The sequence below is a fragment of the Euleptes europaea genome, chromosome 3 (genome assembly GCF_029931775.1).
Source record: "Euleptes europaea isolate rEulEur1 chromosome 3, rEulEur1.hap1, whole genome shotgun sequence".
Lineage (NCBI taxonomy): Eukaryota > Metazoa > Chordata > Lepidosauria > Squamata > Sphaerodactylidae > Euleptes > Euleptes europaea.
Window position 1 is genome coordinate 3,428,365 of NC_079314.1, and position 23,196 is coordinate 3,451,560.

The following is a 23,196-nucleotide window of genomic DNA, read 5'->3' on the forward strand; positions in this document are numbered from 1 at the left end:
CAATAGACCTTCAATCCAGGCAGAGCAGCGATTCAAAGATTTATTTCAGAACTCAGTGATTTCAGTAAGAGACACGCAAGGTTGGAATACATGACAGGGGGAGTGGGGATACATTTATAGTGCTGATACAATAGGTTTACAGGAACAAAGAGACAATGTAGTCGTTTCCTACCAAGGTAACGACTTAAGTAAAACTGAAACAGAAACAATCATGAACAATCAGTGGAGGAGATGGCTGAGCTCTCGGCTTTGTGCGCGGGACCCGATATCAGATCGAAGATTTACATGGGCGGGTCCCAATACAATTGTAAATCTCTGGCCGGAGCTCATGTGCAAAACGGGGGGGGGGAGTGTACGGAGAACTCCATTTGGTTTGTGGGGGAACCATCTTGTTTGAGGACGGAGCTGTCAGAAGCCCTATCTGACATTCCGACTCTCCAAAGGCCCCCTCCCCGGGTTCCCAGGCTTGTCAGGACAACTCCGATGGAACTCGGTGATCAGAGAGGGAGTGTTCACGTGTTCTGCCGCAACCCACTCATCGTGACTCGAGTTCAAATGTTTCCAGTGTACCAGGTACTCCAGCAGACCCCTCCACAGCCTGGAGTCCAGGACCCTAGAAATTTCAAAATGTTGTTCCCCCTGCACCATGATAGGTGTTGCCTCAGGGGGTTCGGGGTGCCAATCGGGCGGGAGAAAAGGGTTGCAGGAGGCTAACATGAAACACGGGGTGCACTCCCTGTAGAGTTTTGGGGAGGTCCAGTTCAGCAGTGACCTCGTTGATTACTCGGGATATAGTGAATGGACCCACGTACTTTTGGCAAAGTTTTCTACAAAGACGCAGGGACTTTAAGTTCTTGGTGGAAAGGTACACCTTTTCCCCGACCACAAGATCTCACTGAGGCGCTCTGTGTTTGTCAGCCTGCACCTTGTACCGTTCCTTAGCCTGGTCCAACTGTTTAACAAGTCCCGGCCAAGTATTTCTGACGGTGTTAGACCAAGCAGATACCTCCGGAGGGTCGCCTCCCGGCGGGAGGGGAACCACCCCCAAAGGGTCGAATTCCATCCCATAGACAGTCTTAAAGGGACTCTGTCCAGTAGCAGAGTGCACAGAGTTGTTATAGGCGTACTCCGTCAGGGGTAACAGATCGACCCAATTATCCTGGTGATAATTGGTGAAGCAGCGCAAGTAGCATTCAACGACAGCATTCACCCTCTCCGTCTGCCCATCCGTCTGGGGGTGATAGGCTGATGATAAACCTTGTTGTACCCCAACAATTCCCAAAAACGCCTGCCAGAATTTAGACAGGAACACCGAGCCTCTGTCGCTCACGATCTTCCAGGGAAAACCGTGCAGGCAGAAGATCTGTTGAACAAACAGGCGGGCCAACTTGTGGGCTGAGGGCAACCCCTCACACGGAATAAGGTGGATCTGCTTAGAAAACAGATCCGTGATGACCCAAAGCACAGTTTTCCCCTGGCTAGGAGGGAGATTGGTTACAAAGTCCATGCCAATCACCTGCCAGGGAGCCTCCGGGGTCTCCAGGGGTTTCAGCAGTCCAGGGGGCTTTCCCATGAGACGTTTATTGCTAGCGCACGTTGGGCAGGACCTTACGAAACCATCTATGTCCTGGCGCATCCCTGGCCACCAAAAGCGCCGCCGTACCAGGTGTAGGATCTTAACGAAACCAAAGTGACCCCCTGTCTTGGAGCTGTGGCTCCATTCTAGTGCTTCCCGGCGCAGCTTCTGGGGAACATAAGTCCTTCTGGGGTCCCAGTTTCCTCCACCCCAAGGGGACCCTCCCCTCGTTCCTCGCGAAGGGCCTCCTCCCACCTGGTCTTTGCGGCAGAGGGCAGATCTCCAGGGACCTGCTGGGAGCAGGGGGAATCGTGAGTCTCCCTCTGTGGGAGGGCTGGGGGAGGCAGAGAACCCGCCACCCAGGCTTGGGCCCGGGTCCGGACACCCCGGGGGGGAGGCATCGGGTGCTCCCTCTTGCTGGAGGTCTGGTACAGGTGTGGTAACCGCCGCCCGGGTCTGGGCCCGGGTTCGAACCCCTGGGGGATGAGTGGCACCGCTCGTGCCGCCTTGCGGAAGCACTGGGGCAGGTGGGGGGGCGCCGCCCAAGCTTGGGCCCGGGTCAGAACTCCCGCGCTTGCCCCCTCCGGGTCCAAGCCCAGGTGTTCTGGGGTGAAAAGGGACCCAAGCGGCCGCTCGACTCTGCAGTTGTACTGCGGCATGCGGGAGAGACCATCCACCAGGCAATTCTCCCTCCCGGGAACATGCTTAATGGTGAAGCGGAATTTAGAGAAAAAGTCCGCCCACCTCAGCTGTTTGGCCGAGAGCTTCCTCTGCCCCAAGATGGCCTCGAGGTTTCGGTGGTCTGTCCAAACCTCAAACGGCACCATCGCCCCCTCTAAGAACTGGTGCCAAACTGTGAGGGCATGTTTGATAGCCATGGCCTCCTTTTCCCCAATCGGCCAGTTGAGCTCGGCCCCCGAGAACTTTTTGGGAAAGTAGGCGCAGGGTCTGAGCTTCCCCTGAGCGACCATCTGCAGAAGCGCTCCTCCCATTGCTTTGTCAGAGGCGTCTACTTATAGGACGAAAGGCCGAGAACAGTCGGGGTGAGCTAAAACGGGCTTAGACGTGAACCGGCTCTTTAGCAAGTCGAACATTGCCTGGCAGCAGTCGTCCCACGCCACCTGGTAGTTAGCGGCCATGGCCGCCTGACCCCTCCCCTTGGTCTTAAGGAGGTCCGTGATCGGGAGGGCTATCTCGGCAAAATCCAGGATGAATCCCCGATAGAAATTTGCGAATCCCAGAAATTGCTGGACTTGCTTACGGGTTCGGGGGGGTTCCCAGTCTCGGACCGCCTGGACCTTCTCGGGGTCCATGATTAACCCGTTGGGAGACACTACAAACCCAAGGAATGCAAGCTTGTCCTGATTAAAGGCACACTTGGACAGTTTGGCGAATAGATGGTGCTCCCTCAGTCGGCGCAGTACCTCCCGCACCAACCTCCGGTGTTCCTCCGGATCCCGAGAATAGATTAAAATGTCATCAAAGTATACGATGACCCCCTGAAACAATAAATCATGTAAAATTTCGTTGATGAGTTGCATGAAGCAGGACGGAGCTCCAGACAACCCGAACAGCATCACGTTAAACTCAAACAGACCAAAACAACATGAGAAGGCTGTCTTTGCCTCATCCCCCTCCTTAATTCAGACCCGGTAATAGGCTTCCGCCAGGTCCAGTTTCGAAAATACCCTGCCTTCCTGTAACTGACTGAGGAGGTCAGGGATGAGGGGGATGGGATACGCATTCTTTTCAGTCACTGCATTGAGACCCCTGTAGTCTACGCACAACCAGAGGTCCGAAGTCCCCTTTTTCTTTACAAAGAAGCAGGGTGAGGAAAATGCAGCCTTGGACGGACGGATGAACCCCCTAGCCAGATTCTTGTCCAGAAACCCTCGCAACACAGTCTTTTCCAGGGGGCTCATGGGGTAAACCCGGGCCTTGGAGGGCTTCATGTCCGCAGTGAGCTCAATGGCACAGTCCGTAGTGCGGTGAGGGGGTAATAAGTCACAGTCCTTCCCCTCAAATACATCCATAAAGTCCTGATACTCCGGGGGTAGTGTCACGGGGGTCGCTGTCACGGCAGTCACCCTCCCCCCATCGGGCATGTCCTCCCGGCAATGCCACCGGCATTGTGGAGACTCAAATACTATTTGTCGCTGCGTCCAGTTAATGCTGGGGCTGTGACCCGCCAGCCAGTTGCTTCCCAGAACCACTGGGTAAGCAATCCCAGGAGCAATGATAAGGCTGATCTGCTCCCAGTGATCACCCACCCCCAACAATACTGGGTCAGAGCGCAAATGAACGGGGGGCCCCTGTAGGTTGCTTCCGTCCATCTGGTGGAAGCGCAAGGGTTGATCCAACTCCACAGCCCCCAACTGCAGTCGGTCAAACACACCCTGGTCTATTAGGGTCCTGGAGCAGCCAGAGTCCAAAATGCCCACTACTGCAATTGGATCCCCTCCCTGGGATTCTTTAACACCACTGGCACCAGTAGAGTCTCTCCCTGGTCACTCACCCAGGTCAGAACCGGCTCGTTGTCTAGCAAGGTAGCCTCCTGTGCCGGTTCAATCACAGGAAGCTTTCTTTGTTTTTTGCCGGTGAGGCTTCTCCGGAGCAGCAGCGATGTTCACACGGAGTAGGCCCCAGGTCTGCGCTTAGAGCCGCCGCGCTGGGTGGGTGTTCCCTCTGCTCTCCTTCGGTCTGGAGCTCGGGGGTCGGTCGGGATCGCTCTGTCTGCCGTCTGTCCAGGGGATCCGTTAGTACACTTGGCCGCGAAGTGTCCCATTCTCCCACAACGCAAGCAGGCCTCCTCTTTGAAACGACGCGCCTTCACTTCCGAGAACCTGCCTCGGTTCCCCTCGCCATGGTGCGCCCCCGCCGCGGCATTCCCCCTGGTTGGGCCTCTGGGGGGGGTCGATCCTTGGCAAACTGCAAGGTAAGCTTACGGTGCTCCACTTGCCCTGCCAGCCGGATCCAGCCCTCCACCGTTTCAGGGTCGCCCAGAGTCAGGCAGCCTTCCAACACTTCCCATCGCAGTCCCTCGCGAAAGTGTTGGACCTTGGTGGTCTCGCTCCACTCCCTTACTTTGCACACCAGGGACTGGAATTCTTGGGCATATTCCAGTACTGTGCGGGACCCTTGCCTCAATTTGCGCTTGGCGATCTTGGCCCTCTCCGCCCGGTGCGGGTCCTCAAACCGGCGGTGCAGGGCTTCCAGGAAACCATTGAGGGAGCGCAAAAGTCCGGGATTAACTTCCGTTGCTGTTACTGCCCACTCCACCGCCTCCTTCTCCAGAAGTCCGATGGCGTACTGAACTCGGGCTTCTTCGGAGGGGAAAGTCTCACCCTGGTCCTTCATGAAGCCAGAAAGTTGTAGTAAGAAGTGGGGTAACAGGGCGCAGGTTCCATCAAAGGAGATCCTCAGGTCCCGGGGGGCTGTGCGTGGAGGATGAACGGGGGGGGGAGGTCGTAGCGACGATGGACGATCGGAGTCCTCGCACCGTTCCTGCTAGCGTCGTCATCTCCCTCCTTAGGATCTCCAGCTGGTCCTGAAGCTCCCGGTTCTGCCGAGTCAGGTCGTGGTTCTGCTCCTGCAGAAGATGGCATTCCTCTTCTCGGGGGCACGGGGTTGAGGTGACTGCAGCTCAGCCTCGGAGCGGGTCCTCCTCCCTGGAGTACAGGTCCTCCAGCGGGCCTCGATATAGGAGATCGAAGTTTGGCCCCGTGGTTGATTGGGGTACGTACTGTCCGGCGATCCACGGTGCCCTCTCGGGGCTGCTTCCTCCCGGGGCAGGACCGCCCCTGCTGTTCCAACAGGCAGAGGCTTTCGTACCACCGGATCAGTTCGGCGGATCGGGTCGAACTGGGGAACATCTTTCTCAAGAACTAACTAGTAGAAAAATAAAAAAGATGGATTCCAACCTAATGTCAGGCTTCAGCAAATTCACCGCGTTTCAGGCAATAGACCTTCAATCCAGGCAGAGCAGCGATTCAAAGATTTATTTCAGAAGTCAGTGATTTCAGTAAGAGACGCGCAAGGTTGGAATGCATGACAGGGGGAGTGGGGATACATTTATAGTGCTGATACAATAGGTTTACAGGAACAAAGAGACAATGTAGTCGTTTCCTACCAAGGTAACGACTTAAGTAAAACTGAAACAGAAACAATCATGATCAGTGGAGGAGATGGCCGAGCTCCCGGCTTTGTGCGCGGGACCCGATATCAGATCGAAGATTTACACGGGCGGGTCCCAATACAATTGTAAATCTCTGGCCGGAGCTCATGTGCAAAACGGGGGGGGGGAAGGAGTGTACGGAGAACTCCATTTTGTTTGTGGGGGAAACATCTTGTTTGAGGACGGAGCTGTCAGAAGCCCTATCTGACAACTGCACACGTGCCTCCTCCAGTGGTTCTTCAAACCTCATCAGCAACACATCCTCCAGAGGAGAAACACTTGCCTGACCCTCCCGACCTCTACCAAGCACAGCCTGCAATGGTGGGCCAACCCCACCAACCTTCAGACGGGTAGCCAGTACTGGCACCAGGGAACAATCCAGGTCTTTACCAACACCAGCATGGAAGGCTGGGGTGCCACAGTCAACCAACCCTTTCTTGCTCATTCATGTGGGAACAAATGATATTGCCCGACACAGCCCAGAATGTATTCAAAGAGACTATGTGGCTTTGGGTAAGGTGAAGGACCTGGGGGTGCAGATTGTGTTTCCATCAGTTCTGTCTGTCGAAGTTAGTGGCTTAGGAAGGGAAAGAAGAATACTTCAAATAAATGACTGGATGGTGTCGTCTGTCAGGCTGTCTGTGAACTCCTTGTTTCGCCTTGGCTTCAAGGTTGTTTTCTGGTACAGCTGCCAGTTGCTTTGCTTTGCCTCGCTTCCCAGGGTCAGAGATTCGTGGGAGCTTGGCGTTTCCAGTCTTCCTGTATGATCATGATGTGACTGTACTTCTATGTCTGTAATTCCCCATATAACCAGGTGCACCCCCATCCCCCTTCGTTCCTGCCTTTTGGTCTCTAAGCTCTGCATACCTGTTACCAATAAACCAACTCTTTTGGACTTTTGTCTCTTGATGTGGCTATTGGGAGTCAGCGGACACAAGTGCTTATGTTAAGGCAGGAACCCTTTTTCTTTAATCAGCCCGGCTAGGACCCTGGAGGGTCCGCCTGGCACTTGGATTGGAGCAGGGACGGTGCTCTCCGAGCTGCTTGCCCGTGGCTGGAGCCCCATGTGGTTCGCCCGGGTCCCGGGTGTCTCTTGATGTGGCTATTGGGAGTCAGTGGACACAAGTGCTTACATCGTCAAGAAAGGTTTGGATTTCTGGACCATGGCTTACGCTTTCAAGAAGAAGCTCTTCTAACAGAAGATGGTTTGCACTTCACGAGGGTAGGAAAAAATGTGTTTGGTGAGAGCCTCGCAAACCTGATAAGGAGGGCTTTAAACTAAATCCTATGGGGGAGCGAGAGAAAAACCCAAAGCCTAGTATGACGACAACAATTGGAGAAGAGATCCTTAAAGATTTGCAGGGAGTGGCATGTATGCGAGGAAACATAAACTTGAAGGTAAGTACAGAAACGAAAACCTCAGGGGACATAAAGCAAGGCTTCCAATCTCTGTACACTAATGCACAGAGTATGGGAAACAAGCAGGAAGAACTTGAAGTCGTAATACAGGAAGCGGATTTTGACCTAATAGGCATTACAGAAACTTGGTGGGATGTCACTCATGACTGGAATATTAAGTTTGAGGGATACACCTTGTTTAGAAGGGATAGACAGATAAGGAGGGGGGAGGAGTAGCATTATATGTCAAAGATGTATATACTTGTGAAGAAATACATGAAACTGAGCATGGAAATCCAGTCGAGAGTCTATGGGTAAAATAAAAGGAGTAAGAAATAATCGTGATATTCTGGTGGGGGTCTGCTATCGACCACCAAAGCAGGCAGAGGACTTGGAAGAGACACTCCTAGACCAAATTACAAAGTTCTCAAAGAAACGGGCCACTGTGGTCATGGGAGATTTTAATTACCTGGATATCTGTTGGAAGTCCAACTCTGCTAAAAATGCAAGATCCAATAAATTCCTGACTTGTCTTGCTGACAACTTCCTATCTCAGAAGGTGGACAGGGAAACAAGGGGATCTGCTATCTTAGACTTGATTCTCACCAACAAGGAAAAACTGGTTGATGAGGTTAAAGTAGTAGGCATCCTGGGTAGCAGTGACCCTGAAATCTTGGAATTTACAATCTTGAGGAAAGGAAAAACTGTACGTAGTCAGACATATAGGCTGGACTTTAGGAGAGCAAATTTTAACAAGCTTAAACTTATGCTGGGAGGAATCCCATGGTCAGAAATACTTGAAGAGAAGGGTGTTCAAGAAGGTTAGGAGTTTCTTAAAAATGAAAAACTGAAGGCGCAATCACAAACCATTCCTATGAGAAGGAAAAATGGGAGGAGCCTAAAGAGGCCAGAGTGGATCCATAAACAGCTTTTTAAGAAGTTGAGAAATAAAAAAGACTCATTTAGGAAGTGGAAGGAGGGCCTTACAACCAAAGAGGAATATAAATGAATAACTAGTGCTTGTAAGGAGAGTGTTAGGAAAGCTAAAGCTCAGTATGAGCTTAGGCTAGCGAGGGATGCTAAACACAATAAAGAAGTGTTCTTTTCCTATGTTCAGAGTAGGAATAAGAACATGATAAGCCCATTGCGGGGACCAGAAAGTGAAATTGTAACAGGAGATGAAAAGAGGGCAGACCTACTCAATTCCTACTTTTCCTCAGTCTTTTCTTGCGAGGGAAGCGGTGCTCAACATGGCATAAACAGAACACGTGATGAGAGAAGGGAGTTGCAGCCTAGGATTGGCATTGGGGTAGTACATAAACACCTAGTTTCTTTAAATGAAACAAAGTCCTCAGGGCCAGATGAACTGCATCCAAGGGTACTTAAAGAACTTGCAGATGTAATTTCTGAGCCTCTGGTTATTATTTTTGAGAATTATTGGAGAACAGGTGAGGTGCCAGAAGGCTGGAGGCGGGCAAATGTTGTCCCCATCTTCAAGAAGGGGAAAAAGGAGGATCTGGGTAACAACCGACCCATCAGCTTGACATCTATACCGGGGAACGTTTTTGAACAAATTATCAAAGTGTCAGTTGTTCAGCATTTAGAAAAAATGGATCTGATTATCAAGAGCCAGTCATGTCAGACTAATCTTACCTCCTTTTTTGAGAAAGTTACTACCTTGCTGGATCAGAAAAATGCAGTAGACATAGTTTATCTTGATTTCAGTAAGGCTTTTGATAAGGTTCCCCATAATATTCTTGTTGACAAATTGGGAAAATGTGGTTTAGATCCTGTTACTGTTAGGTGGATCTGTAATTGGTTGACAGATCGCACCCAAAGAGTGCTTGTTAATGGTCCCTCATCCACTTGGAGAGGAGTGACTAGTGGAGTGCCTCAGGGATCTGTCCTGGGCCCTGTGTTGTTCAACATCTTTATAAATGATTTGGATGAAGGAATAGAGGGGATGCTTATTAAATTTGCAGATCATACCATAGAAGACAGAGCCAGGATACAGGATGATCTTGACAGGCTGGAGAATTGGACTAAAACCAATAAAATGCATTTCAACAGAGATAAATGTAAAGTTCTGCTTCTAGGTATAAAAAATCAAAGGCATAATTATAGAATGGGGGAGACTTGTCTCAGCAGTAGTATGTGTGAAAAGGATCTTGGGGTCTTAGTAGACCAAACACTGAACATGAGTCAGCAGTGTGATGCGGCAGCTGAAAAGGCAAATGGGATCCTGGGCTGTGTCAACAGAAGTATAGTGTCCAGGTCACGCGAAGTGATGGTATTGCTTTACTGTGCTCTGGTTAGACCTCACCTAGAGTACTGGGTTCAGTTTTGGGCACCGCAATTTAAGAAAGATGTAGACAAGCTGGAACATGTCCAGAGGGCAACAAAGATGGTGAGGGGTCTGGAGATCAAGTCCTACGAGGAAAGGTTGAAGGAGCTGGGTATGTTTAGTCTGAAGAGGAGAAGACTGAGAGGGGATATGATAACCATCTTCAAGTACTTGAAGGGCTGTCATATAGAGGAGGGTGCTGAGTTGTTTTCTGTTGCCCCAGAAGGTCGGACCACAACCAGTTGGTTGAAATTAAATCAAAAGAGTTTCAGTCTAGACATTAGGAAGAATTTTCTAACTGTTAGAGCGGTTCCTCGGTGGAACAGGCTTCCTCGGGAGGTGGTGAGCGCTTCTTTGGAGGTTTTTAAGACGAGGTTGGATAGCCATCTGTCAGTAATGCTGATTCTATAACCTTAGGCAGATGATGATAGGGAGGGTATCTTGGCTATCTTCTGGACATAGAATGAGGGTCACTGGGAGTGTAGGGGGGAGGTAGTTGTGAGTTTCCTGCATTGTGCAGGGGGTTGGACTAGATGATCCTGGTGGTCCCTTCCAACTCTATGATTCTATGAAACGGGTGGCACAGGGCATGTGGACAGAGGAAGAGAAGGCCCTACATATCAATTAACTGGAACTCAGGGCCATCTACAATGCACTCACAACGTTCTGGCCACAGCTCAAGGGCTCTCACATCCTGATCCGGACGGACAACATTTCCACAAAAGCTCACCTCAACAAGCAGGGAGGCTCCAAGTTGTCCTCACTCCATCGGGAGGCTGTCCGGATCCTGCTCTGGGCTGAGAAGCACCTCACGTCTCTCGACTCAGCAGGCAGAAGGTCGACGATGGCAAGTGTTCGCTGCAGCCTCATACCTTTCAGGCAATCGTCACTCACTTCGGGAGGCCAAAGGTCAACCTCTTCGCCTCTCCAGCGAACCACCAACTGCCTCAGTTCTTTGCTTGCTACGCTCACCCCAGAGCAGAACAGGTGGATGCCCTTCTTGGCAGCTGCCCTTGAAGCCTGTTCTATGCCTTCCCGGCGTTACCTGTGATGCCGAAGCCCCTGTGGAAGCTGCGACAAGAACGCACGAGGGTCCTTTTGTGGCTCCCAACTGGCCACGCAGACCCTGGTATTTCACCCTCAGAAAACTGTCCATAGAACCCCCATGAAGGATACCAATGTCCACAGACATGCTTTACCAAGGTCCTGTCCTTCACCTGGATCCAGGCTGGCTTCGCTTGACCATCTGGGTATTGCAAGGCAACGGCTCTTAGACCTCAGCTATGGACAGGATGTTGTCAATACCGTGATGGAGGCCAGGCGTCCATCCACTCAAAGAATCTGCAACATGCGTGGAAAGTCTTCATTCATTGGTGCAGATGAAAGGGTGTCGACCCCCTTGAACCTTCCATGGTTGTGATCCTTGCCTTCCTGCAGGAGGGGGGGGGCCAGCAGGGGTTGCTGTCCTCCACTCTATGCAAACAGCTGGCAGCTATCTCCATGGTTAAGCCCACCCTGGGGGCTATGCCACCAAAAGACAACCACATGTCCTCACCTTCCTGAGAGGCATGTCCCTGACTTCCCTGCCTGTGCTCCTTTCCCTCCTTGCGTCTTCATGTGGTCCTTACGGCATTAACCAAACCACCCTTCGAGCCCTTAAGGGAGGTCCCTTGAGGTTTCTCCTCATGAAGGTGCAATTCCTCACGGCTGTTACGTCAGCCCGCAGAGTCTCCGAGTTGGGCGTCTTGTCATCAAGGGTCCTCAGGCCGGACCCCACCTTCGTCCCCAAGGTCAACTCGGTTTTCCACAGGTAACAGGAGATACACCTACCCTCCTTTGCTATTCATCCACAATATCCTAAGGAAAAGAACTGGCACACCCTTGACCTGAGGAGGGTGCTAAGAATTTATTTTGACCGCACGAGGCCATTCCAACAGACAGACGCGCTATTTGTTGCCGTGACTGCCCCCAACAAGGGCAGAAAGCTATCCAAGTCTACCATCAGCAGGACGCTACTCAGATGCATTGAGGAAGCATACAAGCTCAACAACATGCCTACCCCTCCTGGCATCACAGCACTCTCGATCTGCAGTGCAGCCACGTCAGCAGCCTTCTTCAACCAGGCATCGGTCGAGGAGATCTGTAAGGCAGCCACATGGTCGTCGATCTCCACCTTCGTTTGCCACTACTGCCAAACAAGTACTCCTCAGCAGATGCTGCCTTTGGTCATCGGGTGCTCCAGCACATCATTGACAAGGACAACTCCCATCCTTTGATGACATAGCTCTTGGACATCCCATCTGTCTACAACATGGGTTCTCAACAAGGGGGGAATTCCCCCCGGGGGGATTTTAGGGTTCCAGGGTGGGGAATTGGGACCACTGTTCAGCAAAGTGTGTTGTCCTGTAGATTTTGTACAATCTGTAAAATTGTAGTTTGCTTTTTTGAGTTAGACTATCTTGGGAAGGGAGGAATTATATTCTGAACAATGGTGAAAGGGGGGAATGGAGCAAAAAAGTTGAGAACCACTGGTCTACAAGATGCTCTCCGACTCAGAGTGGGAACGGGACCTTAGGTACTTAACTGTGAAGGTTCCTTCTACTCTGAGGTAAGGAGAGCATCTTGCCCCACCCTGGGGCTAAGACTGGAGCACTCTCTGGATCCATTCTATGTGACTGGTCAGCAGGGGAGAGCGGGCCTCCCCCAGGCTGTAAATGGTCTATAACTGCAGTCACTACTGTTTTTGATGTTTGGCTAGTCTTTGGGAGTTGTCTAGCCACGCTCATGTTGTGTTCTCTGTTTCTGTTCTGAATTACAGTTACTAATATATATATATAAAGTTTTAGTTCATATGCCTGTGATGTGGTCGTGAGTCTTCTTTGGTTCTTACGTAACCTCTTCTTACAGCTTCCTGTGGCTCTATCCTCCTGGGAATTCCTCGCTCTGAAAGTCTTGAAACTGGAGACAGAGGGCGATTCCAGGCAGGAAACAGGAAGTGGAGAAAGTTTTTATTAGTTCCTGCCTACCATAGAACCGGAAAGGAATACCCATCTGTCTCCAAGATGCTCTCCTTACCTCAGAGTAGAAGGAACCTTCACGGTAAGTACCCAAGGTCCTGTTTTTTTTAAGATTCTACAGAAAGATTTCTGGCGAAGGTCTTAGTGGGTATTAAAGGAAGGTCAAGTTCACTCTACATGTCTGTAGAAATGGAGAGTGAGGAAATAGGAGTCCAGATAAGATTATTGTAGGTATCACCTGCTTTTTTACTGCATTATCTTTACCTTGTAATTCACTCTCTGTATTGTTTATAGTAAGAGTTCCCAATATGGTGCCCATGGGCGCCATGCTGTCCACTGTCACCTTCTCTGATGCCCGCCAAGTATTTTTATGAAGTGGGTGGGACCAGGTGGGTTTTTACCCAGCAAGGCTTCTGATTGGCTGTACAGATTTTTTTTAAATGTTGCTTTGGCAGCAGCTGCCACCACAGCACAAGGACCTATACTGTTACTGAAGTTCATTTTGTGGCAATCAGTTTGTGGTTGGGTCCACCTCCTGCAGCAGCCATTTTATGACAGCCATTTTGTTTCTGCGTCTACAATGCTGTGTCAAAATTTCAGATGTGCCCACAGGCTCAAAAAGGTTGGGGACCCCTGGTTTATAGCGTACTGTATATACTCAGGTATAAGCCGACCTGAGTATAAGCCGAGGTGCCTAATTTCACCCCAAAAATGGGGAAAAATTAGGCACCCACGTATAAGCCGAGGGGGAAATGCGCCCCCTCCCCCCCCGCAGGCTTACCTGACCGGGCTCCAGGTGCGCAGGTGGCGGTGGCGCGCAGGAGGCCCTGTAGGCCGCTCCTGGCCCTCAGGGAAGGTGCACGGGCAGGCAGCCCCGCAGGGTCAGCTGGCAAGCGGGAGGACCGGCCCGGGTGAGGGGGGGGGAGAAACCGCTGCTGCCCAGCAGAAGGCAGGGTAGGGTGGGGTGCGGGGGTGAAGAAACCGCCGCCGCCCAGCAGAAGGTGGGATGGGGGGGAAGAAGCCGCCGTCACCGCCGCGCAGAAAGCGCGATTGGGTGGGGGAGAAGGCGGGACAGCCCGCCCATCAGCTGGCTGGCAGGAGCGCGCTGGGAGAGGGCCTGGCAGGCGAATTACCGTATTGACCCGAGTATAAGCTGAGGTGAGTTTTTTAAGCCAAAAATCATGGCTAAAGAACTCGGCTTATACTCGAGTATATACGGTACTTTGCTTAGAGAGTTTGTTGCTCACATTGTACTCCAATTCTATAATCCTAGTTCTACTGATTGTCATGTGTACTATCTGATTGTATTGTTTTATATCTTATAATCTGCCTTGAGTCTCAGCAGGAAAGGTGGACTAGAAATAAATTCTTTGGCCAGAGTGTAAAAGAAGGGTGGTGCAACCAGTTACAGGTATTCCCTTAGGTTCCATTTCGTATTTTTGGGTGTTCTTCACCAGAGTTTAATTTTCTAGAGTTGGAACTTGTGTCTTTAGGAGATTCTGTTTAATTTTTAAAGCATGCCATAATGCAAAATAATGCCCCTTTTGTTTACCGCAGGACGTTTGGTTTGTCTGCACCTGCCTAGATTTGTAACCCCTTCTCATCCTAGGCAGAGCCGGCTTTCTGGGCAAGCCACCCAAGTGACTGATCAGGGTGGCGCCTTGTGGGTGTCATCCTCTGGAGCCATGCTGCGGTTGGCTGGGCCCAAGCTCCACGACTTGTGATGGCACTGGCCAAACCCAGCTGGCGACAGCAACGGGGGTCTCTTGAGCCAGCCCTCTTAGAACATAAGAACATAAGAAAAGCCCTGCTGGATCAGACCAAGTCCCATCAAGTCCAGCAGTCTGCTCACACAGTGGCCAACAAGGTGCCTCTAGGAAGCCCCCAAACAAGACGACAGCAGCAGCACCATCCTGCCTGTGTTCCACAGCACCCAAGATAATAGGCATGCTCCTCTGATCCTGGAGAGAATAGGTATGCATCACTCTTCCCGATGCTTGGGGTACTCATCAGTCCTCCCAACAGCTTTTCTGCATTTGCGCCAAAACCCTGTTTCTCATAAGAGATTGTGAAGTACAAAGAACTTTGAATCATAGAGTTAGAAGGGACCACCAGGGTCATCTAGTCCAACCCCCTGCACAATGCAGAAAACCCCCAGTGACCCCTACTCCATGTTCAGAAAAAATCCTCCAGGATCCCTGACCAGTCTGGTTTAAAGGGAAATTGCTTCCTGACCCCAAAGTGGCGATCAGCTTTTTCCAGGACATGTAAGAAACGGCCACGAGAGCCAAACACTGACACAACTCTTCCTGCCCTTGCAAAAATATGGTTTTTTATGAACATTATGAATAATTTCATGAATTAAAAAGTCATCATTTAATCATTTCACGGAATTGGGGGGGGTTTTTGGAAGGGGGAGGGGGTTGCAACTAATTTTGACAATGAGGCTTCTTTCCTACTCGTCCTTTTCCTGAGATGGCAGAAACCCCTCTTGTTGGGGGGCGGTGGGAGAGGAACGAAGTCGGGAGAGGCTGCATTTCTAACTTCATTTGGTACAAGCCAGGCAGGGTTTGTACTGAAAGGTGACAGGCAGGCAAGGGATGGGGCCAGCCTTGATCTTGAGCTGCTTGTTTGGTAAACCCCAGTTGCTTCTCATAAGGGTCACCAAGTGCAGCTCACCATGATGGTCTGATGTGTCCAAGCATAACAGCCACCTTACCACTTGAACACATGAATCTGCCTTATCCTGAATCAGACCCTCAGTCCCTCAAGGTCAGTATTGTGTGCTCTGACCGACAGCAGCTCTCCAGGGTCTCAGGCAGAGGTCTATCACCTGCCTGCTCCTTTTTTTAACTTGTGATGCCAGGGATTGAACCTGGGACCGTCTGTATGCAAAACAGAGGCTCTGCCACTGAGCCAGGGTCGCAGATCAAGGTCTGTCCCATCGCCTGCTACCTTATTCTTTCAACTGGAGATTGAACCTGGCATCTTCTGCATGCCAAACAGAAGCTCTGCCACTAAGCCATGACCCCTCTCCAATTAGCAGTGCAATGTAGGCTGCTTGTTGAGAATGCAGCTGATTCCTCCCCCCCACCCCCAAGTACTTACTTGCAGGACTGGAGGCTGCTGGCGAGAATCCATTTTCTCCCCACCCCTTCCTGACGAACCCCGGGTCCTTTTCCTGCAGGGTACACTTCAGATGTCTCCCAACCGTACCGCTTGTTCTCAGTCACCCATGCCCGGAAACGGTCCTCGCTGTCTCCTGGACAGCTCAGTTCCCTTTGCAACCTCTGTCCGTCTTCGCCGTGGTGAATGAGAGCAGCCGCCTCCCGACTCTTCTCTAGAGGGTTGGGATCTGCCCTCCCTGTCGGCTTCACTGCCTTCAGGATATGATGTCAGCCAGACGAGCAGCCCTGGCCAGAACAAACAAGCTGTCGCCTCTTGATGGCCTCCTTGGACTTGCCGCCAGCACTTTCCACCTCACTAGGAAACGGGTGCCATGTGGATGCTGCGACGAGCTGGGGAAGAGAACCGGCACCTGCCTCCAGTCGCTTCCCCAGTGAGCATCTGGAACAAGGATAAGAAATGTCCACGTTTGGCCTCCTCCCACAATCCTTTGGGGCCAGGTACAGGGGCTGCAGAACACCCAGAAGACATTGCTGCTGTAGGATAGCTGCGTACATATATGTGTATTTTAGTGTGGTGAGACTTAAGCTGTACCATTAAAGGAAAGGATAGCTGCATACAATTGTGTTCTGGGATGATCTTGCCAGGATTTGTACTTCAGTTTCACTCCAACTAGTGTCAATTGACCGGATATGAGATGGAAACACCATCTCCACCCATACTGGGCACATGGTGAAGGGAATTCCTAGCTTAACGGCATTGCTGGGAATGTTTTCTCGGCACTGACTTTTTGCTTTCTCATCCTTGCAAGGTAACTCCCATGACACTCCCCGGGTTGCATTAAAAGAAAAACCTCTGGGCTGTGGCAGAGGTGACTTGTGCCAGAAAGCAGCCCCTCTGGCCTGGCGCCCAGAAGCACAGAGGGCCTGGGCCAGGCTCTTATCAGGCCAGCCGGAGAGAGGGCTTCCAGGGGCCGCCGTTTCCTTTGCCGCCAGACAGCACGCGTCGGGAACGAGCTTTCGTTGGAAAAGAGACCGTAAACAGGGCCAGTGGAGGAAATTCTGTGGTCATCACCAGGGTAGACGGTAGGAACAAACACACCAGGGGGAATTTCCGATAAGGCCAGTAGCATTTCATCCTGGGATTCCCGCTAGATACTGAAGTGGAGGTTGAGAACCATGTTGCCTGCAGGCAACCCGAGTGCAGGCAAATCCCAGTTACATAAGCCACAGCTTCATGGTAAATGCCTCTATTGATTTGGCTAGCGTGTAGTGGTTAGAACATCAGACTAGGATTTTGGAGAACCAGGTTCAAATCCCCACTCGTTCCGTAGAAGCTCACTGGGTCTCCTTGAGCCAGTCACACACACTCAGCCTAACTTAATTCATTGGGTTGTTGTGAGGATAGAAAGATAGAGCTGGAAGGGACTTCAAGGGTCATCTAGTACAACCCCCTGCACAATGCCAGAAATTCACAACTACCCTCCCTCCCCACCCCTCAGTGACCCCTGCTCCATGCACGGAGGAAGGCAGAAAAACTCCAGGAACCCTGGCCAATCTGGCCTGGGAGAAAATTCCTTCCTGACCTCACGGTGGCGATTGGAATTTCCCTGGGCATGTAGGAAAGGGCCACAGTTGCTGAGCCCTGGCTCATCCCTTCCTGCCCTCCCTCTCATGATCTGCCTAAGTTTGCAGAATCAGCATTGATGAAGTGGAGGATAGTGTGAGCCACTCTGGAGAGAAAAAGGTATAAATTAAGTAAATAATAAATGTTGGTTGGGTCCAAGTGTAAAGAAAGCATTATCCTCTCTTGAATGTGTGGGTAAAGGGTTGTCAAGTCACAGCTGACTTATGGCGACCCCCCCACAAGGGGTTTTTGAGACAAGTGAGAAGCAGAGGGGGTTGGCCATTGCCTGCTTCTTCAGTCTTCCTTGAAGGTTTCCTTTCCAATTACCGACTATGCTTAGCTTCTGAGATCTGATGAGACGTGCCACCTTCTTTCCCATCCTCTCCTCTTGACTTTTTAGTAAAAGATGGTGCTTGGTGTCTTCCTTCTCTCCAAATCCAGGTGATGTTTAGAGGATGCTGAACAGCACCCAAAAAAACTGCAGGTGGGGAGCTGGCGGGTGCACATACTAGACCCCATCTCCTGTTTAACTTTTGCACCACAGAGAGGCTTCTGTGGTACACTAGGTTGAAAAATCGGCACACAGGTTTTTTTTCTTCCCTCCTCCTACAGCCGCCTTCGCTGAAAGCATCACCAGTGGATCCCTTCACTTTGGGCACCGGCTTCATGCCTGTGCAGTGGCCTTTCCCAAACTTCTGCTAGCCAAGATTTTTTTAAATTAAGAGTGGAATCACTGCTGGCTCTTACGCTTATGCCCTCTAAGCCCCAGTCTTTTGGAGAGTTAAGAACTTGTTTGCCCTCAGAATAGCCCGCCTCCACTGTTTCTGTTAAGAATCACTGTTCTGGTTGGAGGGAGGGCAAGTCCAGAGATGTAACAGGCAGCCTCCTTCAAGGTTGGACAATTCTGCCATGTCTCCACATCCTTTGCTTCAGATCTTCAGTCACACTTGATATATAGGTATGGCAGAATTACTCTCCCTCAAGCTGAGGAGGAGGAGGCGGCAAGGCCAGAGCAGTAACTCATGCAGAATACAGGAACACATGGAGCTGCCTTCTACTGAATCAAACCCTTGGTCCTTCCAGATAGATAGTTAATAGATAGATAGATAGATAGATAGATAATTTGTGGCCCTTGGCCATATAAAACAAGATACATGGACTAAAATGGTCTTACCGACAAAGGTTTACAGTTCAAGTCTTAAGTCACTTAAATTAAAAAAAAGTAAAGTCCAAGTTACATCTATTTGGACTACGAGATTACTCTGTGGCAACGAATTTTCATTGCAGCCGTACAAAAGTTTGCTACCTGAGAGGTGGTTGAGGGCCTTGGTCCTTCCAGGTCAGCACTGTCTACTCTAGGGGTCCCCAACTTATTTGAGCTCATGAGCATCTTTGGAATTCTGACATGGTGTGGTGGGTACAGCCACAAAGTGGCTACCGCAGGAGTTGGAGCCAGCCACAAAATGGTTGCTGCAGCTTACCTTCAGTCACACGGCGAAGATCTTTGTGCTGTGGTGGCAGATGCTGCCAAAGCAACATTTTGTTTAAAATCTGCAAAGCCAATCAAATCTCCAGTAGCCAACCAGAATCCTTGCTGGGCAAAAGCCCTATCTGGCCCTGCCCACTTTCTAAAAACACTTGGTGGGTACCAGAAAGGTGTCAGTGGGCAACGTAGCACCCACAGGCACCATGTTTGGGGCTCCTAGTCTACTCAGACTGGCAGCAGCTCTCTAGGGTTTCAGGCAGAGTTCTTTCATATCATCTGTTGCCATGTCCTTTTTAACTGGAGATGCCAGAGATTGAAGTTGGGACCTTCTGTGTGCCAAGCAGAAGCTCAGCCACTGAGCCACAGCTCCTCCCTGTGTCACAGCGTCCCTCCCCCGTCCGGGGTAAGGAACGACAGCTTTGATTCTGTGGTGTTGCTAGGGCTCCCTAACAGCACCTTCTCCAACTACAAATCCCAGGCTGCTGAAGAGAGGAAACCAGTAGTGCAGCAAGCCTAGAACACATTGAAGAGCCTGGTGAAGCCAAGGCTCACATGTGTTCATTGTCCATTTCTGGTATCCACCAACCCAGTCGCTCACTTTCTTTCTGCTGAAGTTTTCCTTGGTTGTTGCTGGCTGTCTCTTCAGATTGCTGTGGAAAACATCCTCTTCACCGCTGACCCGGGGCCTGGCTGCCAGCCAGAGGGGATGCTGGCCCAGCGAGGGAGCGTCAAGTTGGTGCCGCCACTGTGCAAAGAGGAAAGCATGCGGACCTCGTGCTGCGGCACTTCCTGTTTACTGGCCCACAAGCACAATTTTAACTCTTCTGCTGACTAAGGGCATGCATGCTCGGGCAGGGAAGCAGCCAGTATCCCCAGCTGGCCAGCCACAGTTTAACAGGGCCAGTGACCGAACTCAGCCAGAGCACTGGATCATGCAACCTCAAACCCAAAGGGGCATTGCTTATATAGTGTCCCATTTCCTAACCTGTGGGTCACAGGCCATCCCTCCTTAACAGCCATGCTTTTGAATTGTCCTCTTTACCAGCTGGTCACACTCTCATCTCCCCTTCTTTTGTGATAATAAGGGGGGAAAGCAATCCATTTGGCAACTAGTAACTTTATGGTAGTAGATCAAAGAAGCAGGGAGGGAAGGCTGGAGAGTAGGTGGGTGGAAGCTGTTCATTGCACCATGGAAAACCAGGGGAGGAGAGAAAAAGGCATGTGCATGCACAGGCCCTGTCTTAGTGCTGCTCCTTCAGCAGACCACAGAGAAATAACAATGCTCTGGCTCATTCAACAAGTTAATTCTATTAGCCAATATACACTTTCGAACAAGCACCAGCAATTAACAATACAATGACCGTTTGTAAGGCACAGCTTATGCAGTCTTAAACCTGAACACACACAAATATCTTTATTCCGTATTTAGGAGTTAGAAACTGTTGGTGCAAGATTGTTATATTTTGCAGATGGATGTGCAGACTTCTGCTTGTTAGAAAAGTCTCTATTACATACTTTATTGGGAAACAGTTCACTGATCCGGGTTTGGCTGTTTTCTCCCAGCATTACTATTCAAAGAAAGAAAAGGAATGCAAAGTATTTTTCTCCCAGCATTACTATTCAAAGAAAGAAAAACAATGTAAAGTATTAACTTATTGAATGAGCCAGAGCATTATTTCTCTGTAGCTTTATTCAATGCATGGGCATTTGTGTTTTGTATACCTTCAGCAGACCAACCTCTCGGTCAAAGGTTGGAATGTAACCTCCATATGGACTTCAGAATGTCATGCGTTGGGCAGCAGCCACACCATTTATGCAGTTGTTGGCTTTTCAAAAATATCTGGTTGGTCCCTGTAGAAAGGGGAATGCTGGACTAGATGGTCACAGTTCACCTAGGTGTGAGGGTCTGTCAGCTTTTGCTTTGTGTGCTCCCCCCCTGGGCTCGTAAAAGCAGTCCAGGCCTTTTGCCTTTCTTTGGTTCAGGCGCTGCGTCCAGCAGGCCCCAGGTTGGAATGTCTCTTCCCGCCATCCTCCTCCCTTGCTCTCCCCGACTCCCTCCCACCAGCTATGGCCTTGGTGTGTAGATAGCAGTAACGAGCTTCCTGAGATCTTTGATGTTCCTGTACCATGCACAATTATCTCGTAGTTCCCATAATATGTACTTGACATCTGCTTCCCTGTAGGGGTTATAATTCTGCCTTTGTGAAATTGCTAGCACTTGCAACTTTGCCCTTGTAGGGCCTATACTAACCTGAAGCTTCCAATAAAGTTCCTTGTTTCTGCATGACCGTCTGAGCAAGTGATTTTATGGAGTTTGCACAGGTAGGTTGGGAACCCTCACACTAGGGAGCCAAAAAAGCCTAGAATCAGAGTTGGAAGGGACCCCTAGGGTCATCCAGTCCAAGCCCCTGCACAATGCAGGAAATTTACAACTACCTCCCCCACGCACACCTAGTGACCCCCACTCCATGCCCAGAAGATGGCCAAGATGCCCTTTCTCTCATCATCTGCATAAGGTCATAGAATCAGCATTGCTGATAGATGGTCATCTAGCCTCTGCTTAAAAATCTCCAGGAAAGGAGCGCTTACCACCTCCCGAGGAAGCCTGTTCCACTGAGGAACCGCTCTGTTAGAAAACTCTTCCTAATGTCTAGATAGAAACTCTTTAGATTTAATTTCTACCCACTGGTTCTGGTCCGAACTTCTGAGGCAAGAGAAAACAACTCGACGCCCTCCTTTTGACAGCCCTTCAAGTACTTGAAGATGGTTATCGTATCCCCTCTCAATCTTCTCTTCAGGCTAAGCATACCCAGCTCCTTCAACCTTTCCTCGTAGGACTTGATCTCCAGACCCCTCACCATCTTTGTTGCCCTCCTCTGGACACGTTCCAGCTTGTCTACATCTTTCTTAAATTGTGGTGCCCAAAACTGAACACACTACTCTAGGTGAGGTCTAACCAGAGCAGAATAAAGTGATACCATCACTTTGCGTGATCTGGACACTATACTTCTGCTCTGGATGGGTCACCATACCATATAAATTTGGACGTGGGCCACCATTTCCAAAAGTTTGGGAACCACTTACCTAGAAGACAGAGTGTGAAATTTGTGAATTGGTGTGGGTTTTGCTTCAAGTATGACAGCTAGTCTGTGCGCGCGAGCCTAGGTTTACAGGGTCAAGCTGTCTGTTCTGTGCTGAGAAGTTTTTCAGCTTAAAATCTTAGGTGCCCAGAGCATACACATTTCCCTTGTGTACCCAAACCAGACTCCTAGCCCTCATGATTGTGACAGAGAAGAAAAATCTAAGGAACTTCAAAAAAGTGCTTACGAACTAGAAGGAGATTTAGACTTTATATATGAGGGAAAAGAAACATTGCTTAATAGTACAGGAAACCTGTCCTTGTGAGTTGCCACTCAAATATGGTTGCAGGTGGACAGCCATCCCTTCGTCTAGGGAGCTCTGACTCTGGAAAGCTCACACCCTGGGAAATCTTGTTGGTCTTTATGGTGCTCCTGGACTCGAATCTTGCACTGCTAGAGCAGCACCTAACGTTGTTGAAATGCAAACAAAGGTGAGAGTTCACTTTCTCCGTCCTTGCCCACAGGCTTCTACAATGAAGGTGCCAGTTGCCGTCATCCGCCTGCCCCGTGGGCCAGATGGGACAAGTCGTGGCTTCGACCCCAGCTCTCCCCGCTTCCAGGTCTTGGGACCCAGCAGCCTCTCCTCCTTGGTCACCCCGAACCCAGCCAAGCTGGAGCATGAGCAGCAAGGGCGAGTGGCCCTGCGGGAACGCTACCTGCGTAGCCTGTTGGCCATGGTCGGCCAGCCTGTCAGCTTCACCATGTACGAAAGGGTCAGCGTCATGGCACTGTTCGGAGCATCCGACATTGATGTCCTGAATTTCCAGGTGTCTGAACTGCATACTCCGTTGGGGGTACAGAAGGAAGCCCTCCTCCGCTGCTCGGATATCATTGCATACTCCTTTGAGCTTTAAGGGGCCTACGAGCTCCTTCACTGCCTTTTGAATAAAGAATCTGCTAGATGAGCGTCCTACCCTTTTCTGGAGAAAGCTATTTCCTTAACCATGTGTATGTGCAGAAGCAAAATGGGGAGACAGAGTTGCTTAGACTGTTTGCAGGACTGTTCGAGCATCACTGCTTTCTGTCCAAGGAATGGAGGAAATATTAGCAGGTGATTGGCTCCCTGTTTGGAATCCCACTTTTGCAGGAGTCAGGAAGTGAGTAATCCTATTCAGTGGCCCTTACTCCTAGGATTTAGAATTGCACGAATTCTCTCAGAAGTCAGTTGTGTTGGCCTGCAGTAGAACAGCTAGATTTGAGGCCAATGACACGTTAGAGGTTTTCAAGGTATTAGCTTTCGAGAGTCAAAGGTCCCTTTGTCTGCGTTGACCCTCAAAGGCTCATGCCCCCAAAATCTTGTTGGTCTCTA

At 50.4% G+C, this 23,196-nt stretch overlaps 1 protein-coding gene across 1 annotated transcript; it reads left to right on the forward strand.

The window, feature by feature from the left end:
- The first annotated feature begins 22,354 nt into the window (after positions 1–22,354).
- Positions 22,355–22,778, forward strand: GEMIN7 (gem nuclear organelle associated protein 7). The gene has a single exon (XM_056847510.1). It carries the CDS (start codon positions 22,361–22,363, stop codon positions 22,739–22,741), a length of 381 nt encoding a protein of 126 aa, XP_056703488.1. The 5' UTR covers positions 22,355–22,360; the 3' UTR covers positions 22,742–22,778.
- Positions 22,779–23,196: the final 418 nt, after the last annotated feature.